A 19,274-nucleotide genomic window follows, 5' to 3' on the forward strand; every position below is an offset into this window, starting at 1 on the left:
TGCAGACCTAGGCTCATATTTACTATCTGCCTCCTATTCTGCTCTTGGGATGGTGGGGAGGGGGACTGGAAGGAATTATATAAAGTATGATTGAAAAATACTGGTTTAGGTAACTGGATTCTATAAGCAGTAAAATATTAGCTACTTTACTTTGTCTATACAAATTGCTCAAAGTAAAGCTAATGATGGCCTGTTTTGGTTTCATACCAAACAAATGCTGAAACTCAAAAAACCGTTATATTATTGAACCACAGAAATTTTCTGTTCTAATCTTTCAGTTCTCAAGCACACCATTATTTTGCAATAGAGGGCCTTGGATAGCTTGGAAGTTATGAAGTCATTAACAAATTGCTGGTTTGAATTTAGAACAGGTTACTATCATCTAAAATAATAGCTCTTCAGTATGTTTGTGAAATTTGAGGGGTAATTAACCTATTTGTAGCATCTTATGAAGCTGGCTGTCGCCTATGAAAACTTATGCCTCTGACCAAGTTAGTTTCCTCCTGCGCTACCTTCTTGTAAAATATGTTGGTGGGATGGGTCAATTCTCAGTGAACTAGTATTCACCTCAGTAATGCCATATTTTGCAGCTATCTGGTTGATCTAATAGAAGCTATTATAGAATCATAGAAAGTTAGGGTTGGAAGGGACCTCAGGAAGTGATCTAGTCCAACCCCCTGTTCAAAGCCTCTGCCATAAGACTTCCGAATGATTAGCATTTGGCACGCTTGTTGACAGTTGAAGATGTCCTTGGTACACAAACTTTTCTTTCACCCTTAAGCTTTCCCATCAAGGTCCTAAGCTAAAACATGTTAATAGGACGACAGGGAATTCTGCACAGCCACTAGCCATTCCATACCAATCCTGTGAATAAGGATATTCATTTTCCAGGGCTGTCAGTCTGACATATCTGAATAAGAATGACAGTCACTACAATGTTGCTGTGTTGGGAATTGGTAAGGGAAGTGACAGAACTGCATTAAATTGTTCCACCTGCTCCTTGTTTATCATACAAGTTTACAAAGTAAAACATTACATATAGTTAGGGTAACAGTAGACATCAGCAAGATGTCATTGCAGTTTCAGTAATACCCCAGCTGGTTGCACTAAATGGCTTGTGACTAAAGAGAACTTCACCCTTACGCATTGGTTCTGAAAACAAAACTCCGGTTTCTCAGAAATATCTATTTGTAAATTCTCATTAACATTTTTCATCCAATTTGTTCAGAGTTTAGGTTCTTCAGGATTAATGTGCCGTATAATCTTGAGTTGGTTTTAAGGAGATGCTGTTCACTTAGAGACTGATGCTATATAGATTGGATGGTAATCAGGGCCTCTAAAAAGGCATGCTCATTGTATCTGTCGAGTTGCATATAGTAGCTGACTACTTTACTGTGCCTTATGGAGCTTTGATTGCAATATGCTGTCAAGAGCCAACAGTCCATGCTATTTATTTGGCTTAATGCCAGGTCTGGCTCCTTGATTCCTCAAGAAGTTGCTACCAGCCCAGAGGGGGCAAAACCAATGAGCCATAGGGCATGCTTTTTATTAAAGAGGAGTCAAAGAGCGAAAAGAAACCACATCAGCTGCTGTCAATACCGAGCTAGTGCCAGAAACCCCAAGGCTACTACTGTTGCAGAACAACTGCCAAGCACTATAAATCTGAGATTTACTGTGACGCAAAGTTTCCTTAAGAGCTTAATTTCTGAAGCTACTGTATTACTTTTCTCAAAGTGCTGTATTTTTAGGTAAAATCCACTTGAGGGAGTGAGGGTTAAGATATAAGTGTGAGTTTGATGAATGAAAGAGCTGCGCTGTGTGTGGGTTCTTGGCGAGTAGCCATGTCTTTGGGGATCATAGAAATTATTGATGACACAGAACACTCGTATGCCCTTAGCCTGTACAGCTGATTCAACATGGAAAGTAATGCTGTCTAAAGAGGAAAAGTTTTGCATTGTATTAAAGCAGTCGAGGTTTGAATCTATATTCCTTTCTCCTTTAAAATTTTCTTTCTCTTTTTCCTCCTTTTCTCCTTTTTTTCTTTTCTTTCTTGCATTTGTTAGGAACATATACTATTTAAAAAGCCTTTTTCTTTTATGCAATTATAGGTAAATAATACTTTTGCTGAATGATTGTTTTCTTACTTTCAAATTCAGAACTGTTTTACAGAAATGAAATGGAAATAAAGGAAACAAGAAGGAAAGCATCTCCCTTTCCCGTGCCCCCTCCCTCCCCAATTTTACTTCCTTAATTGATACTAGGCATATTTTTAAATAGAATTTTGCTGTGGCTTATTGCACACAAAAATGAACAGAGAACTTGTTTTAGATAGGTTCCTAAACAAAAAGAAATTAACTTATTTCAGTGCTTTTAGCATATTAAAATGGCCTAAAGTAATTATACTGTGTATTCAACTTTTTCTTATTTCAGGCAAATGGAATTAAAATTGGCCCTCAACATGCTGCTACTAATGCAACACTTGCAGGCAATCAGGGAGGACAACAAGCTGGTGGAGGCTGCTGTTGAGCCTATTTTTACTTTCTGGCTACCTGAATGGGGCCTACTAACTTGTTCTTTCACCCTCCCCCACTCCATCTCAACTGACACATGAAACTATTGTAAGTTGGTTTCATGTTGCAGGAGAAGACTTTATCCTTCAAATTCTTGTATAACTTTGAATAAATGGTTAATGTTCACTTAAGAGACAGATTTTGGAGATTGTATTCATATCTATTTACATTTGCTTTCTAGGTCAATTGATGTGATTATTTTTGTTAAATGTTGTCTTGTGCCCTTGACTACGAACTGAATTGTATTAAACACTATGAAGTCATCTGAGTATTTTAATCAGTTTGTGTAGTTAGGTTTCCCAGCTACTGTGGTTACCTAATGTTTAATATCGTAGAGCTGTCCTCAAGTTTTTGTCAATTTTCAAGGCTATAAAGAGAAGCAGAAAGGACTCTTTTAATTCTGTATTTATCATTTACTTTCTGTATATATAGTTTAATAACCTGCTTGGGTGTATTTGCCAAGCTAGAATTCTTTAATGCATTTGCATAAATTCTATACTACTTAGAGCTTGAAAACTACAGGAGCATTATTAGAAATTGCTTGGACGCTGAATTTTAAACCTTTTTGACATTGTTAGCATGTTTATCTTCTGTCATTATCCTGAAGTCCAAGAAAAAAATGCTTAATGTATATTACTAGAGGCTACATGTGTGTTACCTATTTTAATGCCAAATGTTTGCTGTTTGTTCACAATTTCCACAGCACCTCTTCAAAAACAGATTAGCTGTTTGCCTTAATGAATACTGTAGGTAAAAACTGAGAACGATGAATGAAAAATACAGGAGGAATTGATACCCATTTAAAGTGGCACATTATGAAGATTTTGATTTTGATTTTTTTTTTTTAAATAATGTTGTTTCCCCACCCCTTGTTTACACTTTATTTCTAGGTATATTTTTCATGCAGGACAGTTGGGGGGTGTTATTTTTGGGGGGTTGTTTTTCCAACCTAGATGTACAGTGACTGTGTAAAGTTTTTCTTTTAGTGAAAACTTGTAATCCTAAATATCTGGTAAGCATCTTGTCTATTGTGAAGGGGGGTGTGACAATAAAATCTGCCAAATGGAAAATCTTGATAAAAGCCAAAACTGGAAATGGTTTGGTACTTATTATGGTGGTGATGTAAGGATGAGAGGGAGAGGTGGTACTCATAATGACATGGCTAAAACAGTGCAAAATAAAATCCTCTGTTTAAGTATTATATTTGTTTAAAGTGCAGAATATTCAATGTCAGTTTGACTGCAAATGAACAAAAATGAACTTCAAATTCTTCATATTTCTATCTAATTCATAAATAAAGGGGTGACATTAGATCATGATCTGTATGTCTCCCTGAAGAAATGAATTTTAACTACAGTTTTGTCTTACTGGACCAACTGAGACAGATTTGGGGGACATAGATTCCTCTCTCATTTCATCTCACTTGACAGTCAAGCTACAAGGGGGAGCATTGACTTCAGAAGTGAATAAACCTTAATTTAAGAAGTGTAACATAGCGATGGGTCTGAGATTAAATAAAGTTTTAAAAATATTTGGGGTCTTTTGCTCTTTTTGTAGAGGAAGTTTATCCATAGGCACAAATAGTACCAATATCTTTCTTGTCCCTTTAGGATTGTAAAAGAATTAAAATTGCAGTTTACACTACATTATATCCTTCAACTGCATTCTCAACTAGTTAAGCTTTTGAGACGTGTACCTGCACACTTATACCACAGTTATGAATTTTAATTGTTTATAATATACCACACTTTGCAATCAAAGCCACGTAAAACATTAGGCATTTATAAAGCAGAAAAAGAAAGTGTTAACCTTCTAACCTTAGTGTAGAAGCTTGAAGATGATTATTGTAGCCTCTTGAGTCCATTCTAATGAAGTATTTTTGGATAATGGAGGTATTCAGTGAGATGCCTAAGTGATCTCATGACATTTAAGAATGAAAAACAGGTCTGCTTGGCAGTCTACCACAGCTTGCCTACCCTGCTTGAGCTAAGTGCATCTGCTTTGGGATGTCAGGGACAGCAGTGCTGCAGAACTAAAGTTATAGTCTTGGGACTCTCTCTAGCAAACCTCAAGCCATTGTGGAAATGGTTCCAACCTTCCTAAGCCATAGCAATTATTAGTATAAAAAGTTTTAAGAATAGGAAATTATTTTTATCTGGCAGATCCATATCCTTAAGGGATGGGGAAGAGAAGCTCACATATTGCGTAAGTGGTAGATTGTGGGTTAGGACTAGAGAAGCCTCTAAGAAATCATGTCAGTTACTGAAAGGACTCATTTTAGAAAATCGGAGACATAGTCATGCTGTTACAGCAGAGAACCGACCTTACCTTTTCAGACTAGTGCTATAATTACATTACATTTCAAAAGTCTGCTACTTCATTCCTCCACAGCAGAAGGCATATTGGCATGGTCAAAGTTGAGATTTTATTCTAAAATCAGCAGTGTTGAAGGACGCACTGCTTACAGCCTGTTATCTGAATACGCCAGTACTTGCAAGGAGGAGCTAATGCAAAACCAATGTTACTTTCTCCCAGGCGTCATTTTTTGCCTGCTTTAGAAACCAGGTTAGCGTGAATGTAATGCTTGAAGCAAATCCTTTACAAGTTCTAATATCCTATATGTATCTGTTTTAAGTGAAAGGAGCAATCACTTTTTACATAATTCACTGGTATAGTTATCACACATATTATTCCACCGTGTTTCCTTACCACAGTTGTAGTAATCCTATATTTCCGGTTAGTTATGCAACTTCAGTTACACCTTAATGACTGTGGTAATATCTAGTTTCTTTTTGTTGCATTTTAGATGCCCTAACTGATTGCATTTTTATGGCCAAGGAATTACTTGTTGGCCATGGAATTTGAATATTTCATTGCACACAAGAGACCAGAGCAGCTGCTGTGTATAAAAAAACTACTACCAACAATAGAAAAGTCATATCAAGGTGTATCATCATGCATGTTGTTGTGATCTCCCTCTGCTTACTTGCAGTAAGCGATAAAAATATAACTGTTGAACAAAAATGGTAAACTTAGAGTGATGTGTTCTCAAGTGTTTGGTTTTTTTTTAAGATTCTCTATATATCATTTCTAGGGAAATTCCAGAAGATTGGTTACTGCTTTCACAATAATCTGATAAATTCTTTTGGTGAAAACTTGTAATCCTAAATATATGGTAAGCATCTTGTCTATTGTAGAAGGGGGTTATCTACGCAATAAGACTGAGAAACTCAGTCTTCTCTCAAAGGTTTTACACTAGTGTAATTCCATAGGTTTCAGTAATTACGGTTCTCATAAATGTTGAGATCAGATTAAAATTTCTAGTCTGGTAAAGGTAGCATTTTTGCCTGGCCACTGTAAGCGACACTGTCTTGGTCTTGTTGGAGTAGAGCACTATATAAATGTGTGAACAGATCACTTACTGAATTGCTAAGAAAAGAAATTGGCTGAGGTTACTCAAAATAATTTATTCCACATGTACACATATTTGCTTGTAAAATGATATCTGTGTAATCTGGATTTGGGGGGTTTAAACAAGCAAAAAAAATAAAGTTGGAAATTGTGAATGTTGCAAGTATCTTGAAAATCAGTTGACTGAATTTTCTGGACCCCTACAGTTTGCTTTCAAAAGAGTTAAGTATGATGTACAAGGGAAAACATACGACTTTATTAGAAATATTATGTAACCTTACACAAAGTCATGGCATTTTCCCCCCATTGGCACATGCTACTCATGTTCTCTTGTTGCTATAATGTAGTTCATCAGTAGATACTGTCATAAGACTTACTATCAATATTTAATAGCTCTTGCTTTTAGTAAACTGTATACAACTGTATATAAGAACATTTTCTCAACAGATTTATTTTACTTTGAAAATGCTGAAACCTGTGACTTGCACATTTTCCCAAAAAGTTGCTTATAAACTACTTAATATCTGTTTAAACTTTGCAGGGGTGAATGTTGTTTCTCTCTTCATACAGTTCAGTAGCTATTCATTGTTATGTGGAAAGTTAGAGAAGCATAATACTGGAAATCCCATTATCTTAAAAAAAAAATAAAATAAAATACAGGGTGGTGCACATGGCTGCAGCGTGTGCTGCCTAAAACCAGAGCCTGGCCAGCCAGAGCTACACTCAGGTGCCAGCCAGGCTCCATGCACCCAGATTGCCACTGCTACAGCCCCAAGAGGCCATTAGGATCCTGGGTAAGGCCTGGCCCCAGCCTCTCCTACCCCACCCGGGGCAATTTGCTGCATGTCAGAGCGCATGTGCAGGGGCAACTGCACAACTATATGCTGCCGCTACTTATCCCCAGAGAAATGCACATGCACACTTGTGGGAATGTGCCATGGGAGTCTTCCCCCCTGGAGAGTGGGAGTAGAGCAGTGACTGCTTCCCAAGCCTTTCCCAGACTTGGGATCACCTCACTAGGTGAAGGTGCAGAGAGCTGGGGAGAAGGTGACAGCTGTAGCTGAATGTCTTTAATGCTCCTGTTCCTGTGGCCGTTTCTGAGACATTTCCACTGGTAGAAATAGATAGCCGTGAAGAGGCATTCATGACAAAGTGCTTTTTTGCGTGGCACTTAGTTCTGGTTTCAATCCATTTGTAATGGAGAGTAAAATCAAACTTTTTAAAAGAAATTTACATTTAGGTATGTGTTTAAAATATGTATTTGTAGGCTGTAGTGATGACAGTACAGCTCTGATCACTTGCAACTAATATCTTACTTCATTCCCAAGATCCAGCTCTTCCATGTGATTTTAATTTGTAAATGATGTGGCTTCCCAGTTCTTGTTACCTCCATCTGAAGGCACATGGTTGATATTTTAAAAGTACTGTCATGTTAGTTTTAGGCCAAAAACAACCCATTCTTGTCCATAGTAATCTTGAACTATGGAAGTTGGAGCAACAAACCCACACCTAAAGATCTATTATCCTGGATTCCAATTTCTTTTGCAGAACACTAGCTTAGTTATAATTTAAATTGAAAGTGAGAGAGAAGAGAAATCTAAATAAATTGAGTTACCGTTTTCTCCTAGAAAATGGTTGGAAAATTTGATTTATGCCAGAAGCTTTTTAATTCAAATGAGTAGGTACCTTAGCCTCTCTCAGGCCAGGTACAGACATTACACTTTAACTGATATAAGTGATCAGAAACTGGTCTATACCTGTAACAGAACAGAAGTTCAGTGCACATAGACTGGTTTAAAAATGGCAGAACCTGGTCTAAGATTTGCTGCCCCCCCCCCCGGTGAATGTGTGTTCTGTTTTCTACTGATCTAAACCACACTACTTACAGAAACTTGCATCGATTCCACCTCTGATGTTTTGATGTTTGTACCTAGCTGCAATGTCTCTCTTCCATTCTTGTTGGATGTAGAGGAGACGAGCCAGTTTCTTCTCTCATATTTTCTGTCCTGTTCCTTGTCTTTATTCTGTTCTTACTTTTCTTTCTGTCTCTGGTCTGCCGCTCCATTTCCCTCCTGTTTCTTTACCATCCAAAAAGAAAATAAATTCTTTATCTTGCCTTGCAATTCAAGAGCTTTTGTCCTACTTGTATTCCTCTACCTCTGCTTCCAGTTCTGCAGTGCTTCTGAGAAATGTACTTTCTGTGTGATTTATTAAAAATTAATACCGATGTTCAGGAGATGGAGGTACCAAAACTAGCTGATTCACATGAGTCAGGCAGCTGGAATCCCACCACCCAAAATAAGTGTTCTGTAACTTTACCACTAGAGATTAATTAATTATACACACAATTGTATGGAATATACCCTATATTCTAATAAAAATGGGGAGAAGGGAATTAATGCACTTCTCTCTTCCTAGTCCTGTTACAGATGAAGCATTGCCTAGGTTTGTTTCCTTTGCATATCATTGTTTACGTGGAGAGATTTTCTTCTATTTAGTTTTTTCATGTCAGCGATGGAAATATCATGGTTTTGTTTGAGTTTTTAGTGTAGGCTTTTACTAAATATTAGTTGTAAAGGATTATACATAAAACTATAAACACCTATGCTATTCTTAGAAAGTTCTTATTTCCATTGGTCCCTGTTAAATTACAGTTCATCTGCCATATAGCTACACTGTAACTTCAACAGTATACAATAGTAATTTGTTTTATTATGGTACTGAAATCTCAGTTTGTAAATAATCCATGTAGCTGCTGTATAAATAGCTGATGAAATGTCTTTACTAGGGTGCTCCATATGAAAGAAACCACAACATTAGGTAATAAAAACTAGTAACAGAATATAACAAAACCAAGACCATGACAAAAAGCAGCATGTTGAACGGATCTATCGCTTTTATTCTTAGGACAGATTTTATTATTTTTGGAGCTATTACAAGACCTATGTTAAATATTGTGGCTGATAAGAGGAAACAGACTCTTGGCAAACGTGGAAAACCAATTACAGCATATTAGCCCTTCCTTCACTGGAGGGGGGTAGGATAAATCAGAAGTTCATTCCCTGCTTTCCCAGATGAAAAGTGTTCCTGCTCAGTTTGACGATTTTATTGCAGGTAATCCAAGCTGGAGAAGATAAATCTGAGATGCTAGTCCAGTGGTTCTCAACTTTTAGACTCAATGCATCCCTCATAAAATGCCAGCTCTTAGTTTTCACTTGTTCTTTTGATTAGGGAAAATAACAGAGCAGGTTTTCTACTGCAAAGAATTTGGAAAGATCGCAACAGGTCAAAATATTTTTAACGCCATAACTTTTTATGTGAAATTCCTGTGAATATCCTGTGCAAACATGATTCACAACTAACAGTGCTAACATTGTATGGCACTGGGGCACCCCCAAAAGGATCTCAAGACTGGTGTACTCTGTGGCACCCTGGTTAAGAATCACTAGGCAACTAGCTTTATCTGAATGGATATGTAGCTATCAAAGGAAATAAGGAATCAGAATAAGGAAATCAATATTCTTTGTTTATATATAGTTAATTTTAAATTTGTAAACTTGGCAGTAGGTATTTACAGATAAAGCATGCTGTAGAAAAAAAAACTTGTTTGATCAAATATCAGATTTTACAGATAAATAATTTTCATCCTAAATTATTAGCTAAAAAAGTCACACTAAGGAGAGGGGGAAATCTAGCATTGTTTTCTTAACTAGATTGTCTATATCAGATAATGCACCCTGATTCAAGCTCTCATACCATAGTACTTTGCATCTATCTTACATGTTTCTGTTCTTATCCATTGTCAAAATTATTTTCAATATGTGGGTATGCTTTGATGGCCTGCACCATAAGTACCAATTCCATGGGTGCTCTGGTGCTGAAGCACCCACTGAAAAAAAATTAGCAGGTGCCACGGCTGTAGGCTGCTTGCAGATGTTTTGCACTTTACCGGAAGAAGCAGTGCATTGCTTCAAACCAGCTCTGCAGTGTCTGTAAAGAAAGCATGCTTCAGCAGGGCTTTTTTGTGCTTTTAGCTGAAGCTGATCCAATCAGCTATTAGATAAAAGCACTCAATCTTTACAGATGCTGGTGCCAGAGCCAAGTTGAAGTGATGCGCTGCCTCTTCTGGATGCGCACAGGGCTCTGCAGGAATGTGCCAAGTTTAAATTAAAGCACTGGGTTTTGTTTTTTGGGGCTTTAACTTTTTTTTGGGGGGGGGGGGTTGGTTAAGTACAAGCACCCACCAACAAAAAACAGCACCCATCACAGCAGTGATGGGGGTGGGTAAGGGTGGTTAAAGCCATCTCCTCAGTCCTTACCATAAGCTAAGGCTCTATTGGTTCCTATTGCAAAGGTCTACTCTCATTTAACTCAGCAGCATTTGTTCCTTGTTCTCCTTTCACTTTTGGCCTCACTTGGAATCCATAAAAGTGCCATTCTCAAAGTACTGGGTTTTTGGTTGTAGCCATGTTGGTCTAAGGACACAGGCAGGCAAGGATCTTTGAGTAGATGTGATACCTTTTTATTAGACCAACTGGGCAGTTGGAAAAAAGTTCTTGGCAAGCTTTCAGGCACAGTCACCCTTCTTCAGGCATGGGGAGTCTGCTGTTCTCAAAGTGGGTGTTGGTTGTAGCCATGTTGGATATAAGGCAGACAAGGTGCTCTCGCACAGTGGCAAGGAGGGAATAGGCTCATGCTGCTCGCATGCCAGTAGCAAGGAGAATGAGAGGTTCTTACAGAGAGGGGGTTGCATGTGGCAGGAGTCCTGGGAGCCTGCATTCTGTGCAGCCCCTGCAGTGTGTGGCCTGGGCCATGTGACCATTGCTGTATGTGGTCTAGGTCCACTTTGAAGTTGAACAGCCCTGCATTAACATGCTAAATTAATTGGTCTCAATTTTCCACAATATACATGGGATCTCCCACAGTGACTAAGGGAAAGCCACTGATGTAAACGCTTATGAATGGGTAGGTAAGTACTAGTGTACTTGATGCAATTCGGTAAGCTTTGCTGATACCCTGTCAGTTCTCCAGCCTAGAACTGTGGATTGAATTGAATGGCATTGCGGGAGGGGGGAGGGAAAGAGGTTGCTCTTTCTCAGGATGCAGTCAGTATACAGTATTTGGAAAATAAGCCAAAGAGTGTAGATCAAGAAACTAAGGCAAATATAATTGACTTGTTAATTTTAAACACACAGGGTATTACAGATTCTTTGATTTATTCTTTAAAGAGAAACTGGAGAGATTAAATTTAGATGCAGGAGAGGACACAATTGGTCGGTTTGAAATTAGGTTGTTATAAAGAAGGTGGATACCACGGAAACATTAGAGTACACCACTGCAGTTAAACTTAATTCTGAAGCTAAAGAAAAAATCAGACCACAGGATCTGAGAAGAAACTTTTCACAGAAGGTAAGTTATAGATGTAACAGGTCAGCTCTAGAGTGAAAGATCACTCAAATTATTCAATGAACAGGAAAGAAAAGGGAGATATATTGTTAAATGCATCGATGCTGGAGAAAAGATCATAAAATAATACAAAATTAGGGTTGGAAGGCACCTCAGGAGGTCATCTAGTCCAACCCTCTGCTCAAAACAGGACCATCCCCAATAAGATCATTCTCGCCAGGGCTTTGTTGAGCCAGGCTTTAAAAACCTCCATGGATGGGGATTCCATCACCTCTAGGTAACCTATTCCAGTGTTTCACCACCCTCCTAGCAAGTTTTCCCTAATATCCAACCTAAAGATCCCCTGCTGCAACTTGAGACCATTGCTCCTTGTTCTGTCATCTGTCACCACTGAGAACAGTCTTGCTCCATCCCCTTTGGAACAATGCTTCAGGTAGTTCAAGGCTCCTACCAAATCCCATCTATCTTCTCTTCTCCAGACTAAATAAGCCCAGTTCCCTCAACCTCTCCTCAGAAGTCATGTGCCCCAGCCCTCTAACCATTTTTGTTGCCCTCCACGGGACTCTCCAATTGGTCCGCATCCTTTCTGTAGTGGGGAGCCTGAATCTGAACACGGTACAGGCAGTCCTCAACTTAAGACGTTTCAAGTTGCAACAAATGGCACAACATTTATAAATGGACACCCTGTTTCGACTTTCTGACATCATTTTAGACTTTACAATGCTTGATCCAATGCCATGCCATGCCAATGAACAAGTTTGCTACATCACCCATCTCCCTGAAGAACATCTGTCCAAACTTCCTTGGACACTTCCTTTTAAGAAAGCAGACAAGACTTCTGAGAGGACTTCAGCCAAGAACTCTTCAAAAAGTCAAGCAAAGTCACCCCAAAGAAGTCCTTCCAAATCAATATGATTGCTATTTACAATATAAATACATTGATGGAGCTATATTACTCATCTATAATTGATTGAGTACAACAGTCTGGGTCACTTTTGGTGAAAATAGGGTATCGGGCCTCAGTTTAGGAACCAATTGCCCATTCATAATGTTCCTATGGGGAAATTGGTTCAGAATTATGACATTTCGACTTAAGACATGGTTTTCAGGAACCAACTGTCATAAGTCTGAGGACTGCCTGTATTCCAGATGTGGCTTCACCAGTGCAAAATAGAGGGGAATAATTCCCTTGATCTGCTGATAATGCTTCTGTTAATGCAGCCCAGGTATGCTGTTGGCTGCCCTGGCAACAAGGGCACACTGCTCATGTCCATCTTACTGTCCCCTGTAACCCCCAAGTCCTTTTCTGCAGAACTACTGCTTACCCAGTTGGTCCCAAACCTGTAGCAGTGCATAGGTTTCTTCCATCCTAAGTGCAGGACTTCACACTTGTCCTTATTGAACCTCATGAGACTACTCGCGAGATACTTCAGTAAACCCTAACTTGCCACTCCAGTGAAAATGTAAATACTGATCAACTATCAGGATCTGATAAAAGGGGAAGAGTGCTGGCAGAGAATTGGAACAATAATAATTGAGAATTATCGCATGGCTAAATTAATCAGTTTACTGTATATTTGCTGATAGTCAAGCGCATGGGGAACACTTGGGCTCACTTAGAAATTAATTTATATGTGCTTGTGTATAATGCTGAACACCGAGAGACCTTGCAGGACTGGAGTCTATACAAACCTGCAGTCAGAATAATTTTTAAACTCTTATTTTAGAGAGATTTTGACGTGTTTTGTCTTATTTTTTTTCAACTAGTAATTGAAAGCATTCAGGGCTGAAGTGTAGGGTCTTGCATTAAGGATGATATAAAAGTTGAGACTGATTTAGAGAATTGTAGCAGTGGAAACATTGTAACATATCTGTCTATGATTATGCTAATTAATGGAAACAAAGTGCCATGGTATATCAAACAAAGGTGTGTAGGCTGCCTGTAGCAGTGTGGCTAGAAACATCAATCTAACAGCTTCCTGAAAAAGTTTTTTAACCACATTACTACCGAATTCTTGTTAAACACATTCAACTAAGCCTTGTGCTTTTAAACTGGAAAATCAATTGGTTACAAAAAATACCTATGCTAAAAGTTCTAGTGTGTATATTGAACTCTGGATAGACTGGAGAAGTGAAATGGGAGCTGTTACACCCCAGGTGACATCCAGCAGAGTGCAAGACCTAACAAGTTTCCTTAAATGTATTCCTTTAAGGAAGCAGGTGAAGTAGGTTATGCAAATATATGAATATATAAATAGTCAAAGTGTTGGTCATGGAACTTAAAATCACAAATATATTTCCTATTGTCTATTTCACAGCAAACAATTTCTTCCATCTTGCTTTAAGTTGAGGGAGTGTCTATGAGTATTGCTGGAACATTGACTGCTAGTTTAGTTTATTGCAAGTCAAAAGTGCTTATAGTAAGATTTTACTAAAACCATAATGATTTGTCTTTCCACAGTATAGTTGAATATCTCCTTGTTAACCCACCCAACTACTGCCTCCAAATAATATATTGTTCTAAGACAGCTGGCTTCCAGCTGTTTGATTGTGGACTACAAATGATCTGCTGAAGTCTGATTGGTCACAAAATGTTGCCTGTTATTTTTTGCATCTGTTAAATTGTATTAGGACAGGTTAAAATATAGTAAATATATTTACTAGAATCTAAATCGACCCTGAATTTAAGACAATCCCCCAATAATTAGATTCTATATATGGAAAACTTACAAGTGTGTTATAACTTTCCAGATATAGAGTCACATTTTTGGAAGGTGAATCCTCCCCCCAACCTCCCCTCCAGTGCAGAGAGAACAGTGGCTGCAAGGGTCAGGTGGAGATGGGGTGTGGGGGAGGCTGCTGTGGGTTTGACTCTGGCCCTGACTTGGGCTGAGCCAGAGTCAGAGCTGCACCAGCCTCCTGTCATTCCCCGCCCTACACTTTGTATGTAAATTTAAAATGGGCTTTTCCCCCTATGCTGACAGGGGGAGGGGGAGGGGAGCTCATCCTAGATTCAAGTAAATACACCACCTCAATATTAGAGAAAGATAGTGATGGTTGTCTGAAGTCAGGGCAGCATGGCACCTTAGGTCACTGGCAGACGCTACTTCTATCATGATTAACATGTTAATCATGATAAATTGTAACATGCCATACATTCAAGCAATTTATTATATGATAAAAATGGCAAACCAGCTACAAAGATGTTTCACTTTAAATTAAATGTGGACCATCTTTGTGGCCAGTTTCCATCACACTTTACTTGGGCTGTATTGTGTTTTTAATCTGAGTATGTGTCATGAAGCTCCCCAGTGCTCAGCTGCCTATGCCCCAGCAAACATGCAATGGAATCCTGAACATCTGGACAGCAGGATGTGTGATTATGGGGATCCAGGACAAAGTTCCTTAGGTCCCATTACACAATTAAATTAAATCCTTTTTAGGCAGCACCTGACCAAATTGGCTGTTATCTGAAGAAGTAGTATCTGATGGAGTATAGTGCTGCTTACAAAAGCTTATGACCTGTTGAACCTGTTAGTGTCTAAAGTGCTATCATGCCCCGACTTCTCTAGTATTAATTAACCTATGAGCACCCCCAGTACTTCCTATAGGTATGACATGAACCTGCAAAGGTAAAGCAAAAAGGTTCCTGAGAGAAGATGCCAAGCTTATAAAACATTACTGTCCTCTGGAGTAAACCACTGGATCAAAACCTATGTTCTCACTACTCGTTCCATGTTTCTGGGTTTCCTATAATGCAAAGAAATGAAGAGGGACCTTTTAGGGCCTGGCAAATTGCATCAAGTACATTATACCACCCCAACCTAGAAGGTGGATTATGTTCCATAAGTGTTTACATTAATACTGCCCATAGAGGTGGAGCTGTGTGTGAGGAACAGCATCTACATTCTGGGAAAAATAAAGATCCAATTGAACACTTGTTTCATATCCAGTCTCAGTTCTCAAAACTCTGTATTTTTCTTGTGTTCCTTTGCTCCATCTGTACTCTTGTCCTTTCATCATACATCAATTTGTTGTTGGTGGGTCCTCACTTTCTGAAGTTTAGTGTTCTAGCTCTGAATAGCTCTCCACCTGTCACATGAAACACCACTTGTATAGCCTGTAACTGAGATCCCATGTTTTTCAGCTTTGTAGAATAGAGAGAATAAAAAGTTCAAGGAGAGTTTAGAACACTATTGCTCAGCCTTTTCAGCTGATGGACTGGATGGGCAGTGCCCGGTCCCTCTGCAGGCTTGATCCACCTGGTGGACCCAATCTGGTGCCTGGAGTAGGGTGCTGTGCGGTGCCATCTGGCTGTGAGGTGGGGAATGGGGACAGCCCAGCCTGATCCAACTGCTCAGGGGAAGAGGGTGTGGCCCAAACCTGTGGGAGGAAGGAAGCATGACCTGGCCCCAGCAGCACAGGGGCAGAGGCATTGGCCCAGGCCCTGGGGGAGGAGAAAAGGACTTGGTCTGTGCCAAAGGAGCGCATCCTGGCCTCAGCCTAGTGGTGCAGAGGGGAGGAGGTGTATCCCAGTCCTGATCTGGCTATGCAGGAGGAAGGGGAAGAGTTGCAGTCTGGCTCAGACCTGCTTCTTGGGGCTTGGGATTTTGGCAGCAGGGAGGGGTGGCAGTATTAACTGTCACTGCTCCCCCACTGCCAAATTTCCTAACCTGTGGGGAGCCAGAGGCCACATTTAGTCTGTGGGGAAGAGGTTGAGCACCTCTGGAATAGAGTGAAACCAGCTCTGCTACCACTGAAGAAATCTCAAGTTTAGGGATGACACTAAGCAGAAGCTACCGTTCCATCTGCTTCCCTTCCTCCACATCTCTTTGTTGACTTTGCTAGACAGCTGTTTTGCCCTTGTGGATTTTCTTTTGTACTAATAGTTTACATGTGACTTCATTTAAACCACAGCTTTGTTTATAGTTTTATTCAGAGTTCAGACCAGCTTTTGCTTTCTAATCTGTATCTAGAAGTTTTCTCAGAGAGATCATCTACAATAAAGCTTGTGCATCCTTCTCATTTTACAAAAAGTATGCTTAAGGACAGAAACAGTTATGACTCTGTTTTTCTTTTGTTGCTTTCTGGTAAATAGTGAAGGATATAGAAACCCCACCTGTTTTTTTTTTTTCCTCCTGTTCCTATGCCTGCCTCTTGAACTTTGAAAAATGATGTGCATCTTCCTGCTATGCCAACTCTCTTCCTTTGTCTTCTCTTTCCTTCTCTGAAAGACATTTTAAGGGACATTTCTCTTACCCCATGCCCTATCAGACCCATTCAAGGATCTGGGCCCCCATTAACAAGGGAATTATGGATCTAACCAAGACAAGAGGGAGAATGTCAAACATACCTACTTGGCAAAATGAACCAGATGAGCCATCTCCTCAGTCCTTACCATGAGCTCTAAGGCTCTATTGGTTCCTATTGCAAAGGTCTATTCTTTGATAACTCAGCAGCATCCATTCCTTGTTCTTTCACTTTTGGCCTCACTTGGAAGCTATAAAAGTGCAGTTCTCAAAGTGCTGGGTTTTTGGTTGTAGCCATGTTGGTCTAAGGACACAGGCAGGCAAGGTTTCATAGTTTCTAGGGTCGGAAGGGACCTGAGCAGATCATCAAGTCTGCCCCCTGCCATGGCAGGAAAGAGTACTGGGGTCAAATGACCCCAGCAAGGTGTTCATCCAGCCTCCTCTTAAAGATGCCCAGGGTAGGAGCCAGCACCACTTCTCTTGGAAATTGGTTCCAGATCCTAGCTGCCCTGACCATGAAGTACCGCCTCCTGATGTCTAGCCTAAATCTACCCTCTGCCAGCTTGTGACCGTTACTCCTGGTCACCCCTGGTAGGGTTTGGGGGAACAGAGACTTCCCCAATGCCTGCTGGTCCCCTCTGACTAGTTTGTAACAGGCCACTAGATCCCCCCTCAGCCTTCTCTTCTGGAAGCTGAACAGGTTCAGGTCCCGTAGGCTCTCCTCATAAGGCCTGCCCTGCTGCCCCCTGATCATGAGTGGCCCTCCTCTGGACCCTCTCCATGCTGTCCACATCCCCCTTGAAGTGTGGCGCCCAGAACTGGATGCAGTACTCCAACTGCGGCCTAACCAGTGCCACAGAGGGGGAGGATCACCTCTTTGGATCTGCTCAAGATGCATCTGTGGATGCATGACAAGGTATGGTTGGCCTTCCTGACTGCATCCCCACGCTGCTGGCCCATATTCACCTTGGGATCAATGATGACTCAAAGATCCTTTTCTGCCTCTCCAGTGACGAGAAGGGAATTCCCCAGCCTGTAGGTATGCTGCTGGTTCTTCCCCCCAGATGCATTACCTTGCACTTCTTGGTGTTGAAACCCATCCTATTCTCATCCGCCCACCCCTGTAACCTGTCTAGGTCTGATTGTAGCCTATTACTCCCTTCTAGCGTGCCCACATCCACCCACATCTTAGTGTCATCAGCAAATTTGAACAGGGTGCTTTTTACCCCCTCGTCCAAGTCATTGATGAAGATGTTGAACAGTGCAGGCCCGAGGACCGAGCCCTGGGGGACCCCACTGCCCACATCCCTCCAGGTCAAAAATGACCCATCCACCACCACTCTCTGGGTGCGGCCCTCCAGCCAGTTGGCGATCCATTTGACTGCGTGGGTGTCAACACCACAGTCCCCTAGTTTCTTAATGAGAATGGGGTAAGAGACAGTGTCAAAGGCCTTCCTAAAGTCCGGGAAGACTATGTCCACTGCTACCCCTGCATCTAAGGATTTGGTGACCTGGTCATAGAAGGCCACCAGGTTGCTCTGAGAGGACCTGCCACTAATGAACCCATGTTGTTTGCCCCTAAGCATAATCTCCCCTGCTGGCCCCTCGTGGATATGTGCCAGAATAATCTTCTCAAAAAGCTTGCCTGGGATTGAGGTAAGACTAACTGCCCTGTAGGTTCTTTGAGTAGACGTGATATCTTTTATTAGATCAACCGAGTAGTTGGCAAAAAGTTCTTGGCAAGATTTTGGGTGTAGTTGCCCTTCTGCAGGCAAGGGGACTCTGCTGTTCTCAAAGTGGGTGTAGGTTGTAGCCATGCTGGACATATGGCAGAGTTAGGAGAACACCACGTGCCAGCGGCCTCTCCCTGTGCCTGGAGAAGGGTGCTTGTGCTCCACGGTTTGCAAAAAACCATTTTTCTAGCTACTTAGCTGGTCTAGTAAAAGATACAACATTTATCCAAAGAACCTTGTCTGCCTTTTGTTCTGGTGGGAGTAGAAAATCAAACTTTCCTATGACCAGAGCCATTTGAGATCACCCCATCTTTCCTTTATCTAGGCGAGGACTGGTGTCAACTGTAATGTGCTGTTCCCTGGGACCTGTTGGCCACACAGCTGCTCCTCGGGCGCTGAAGGAGGTCTCAAGTTGTCCTTGGGCTCTGCCGAGGCACTCGGGGGGCCTCCACAGAAGCGGGGGCTTGAGCTGCCCTCGAGGTGCGTGGCTGGAGCCCGGCCCGGCCGCGAGGGTGGCAGGAAGGTCACCGTGGCCGGCCCCGGGGTCTTCCTCAGGGAGGGGGCAGGAGGAAGCCGGCACGGAGCGGCGGCCCTTGCCCTTCCTCTTCTCTCCTCCTCGCTGGTTCCACCCAGCGGCTGTCCCTCACTTTCAGAGGGGAAAGTCAGACGCAGGACAAAGGAAAATCATCCTCGTCACCGCTTCCGTTTGCCATCCCCGCTACCGCCCGTCTGTGCAGGGCGGCTGCTCTCTCCCCGCCGCAGTTGTGTGTTGTGTCAGCCCCGCCGGGAGCTCGGGCCGGGCCGGGCCGGGCCTCCCTCCTCTGGCACCGGGGCGGCGGAGCAGCCGACCTGTCCCCGGCCGCAGCGACTCCCGCAGGGCAGCCGAGCGGAGCCGGCCGCGCCCG

General features: G+C 41.4%; 1 protein-coding gene across 1 annotated transcript in view; it reads left to right on the forward strand.

The window, feature by feature from the left end:
• RAB2A (RAB2A, member RAS oncogene family) overlaps positions 1–4,101 on the forward strand; it is a 60,095-nt gene extending 55,994 nt beyond the window's left edge. The window contains exon 6 of the mRNA XM_019527713.1: positions 2,431–4,101. Within this exon, the coding sequence (XP_019383258.1) occupies positions 2,431–2,526 (96 nt within the window). The 3' untranslated portion in view covers positions 2,527–4,101. The remainder of the gene's footprint in view (positions 1–2,430) is intronic.
• Positions 4,102–19,274: the final 15,173 nt, after the last annotated feature.

Source organism: Gavialis gangeticus, unplaced genomic scaffold, assembly GCF_001723915.1.
Source record: "Gavialis gangeticus isolate Ggan-Ray unplaced genomic scaffold, GavGan_comp1, whole genome shotgun sequence".
NCBI lineage: Eukaryota > Metazoa > Chordata > Crocodylia > Gavialidae > Gavialis > Gavialis gangeticus.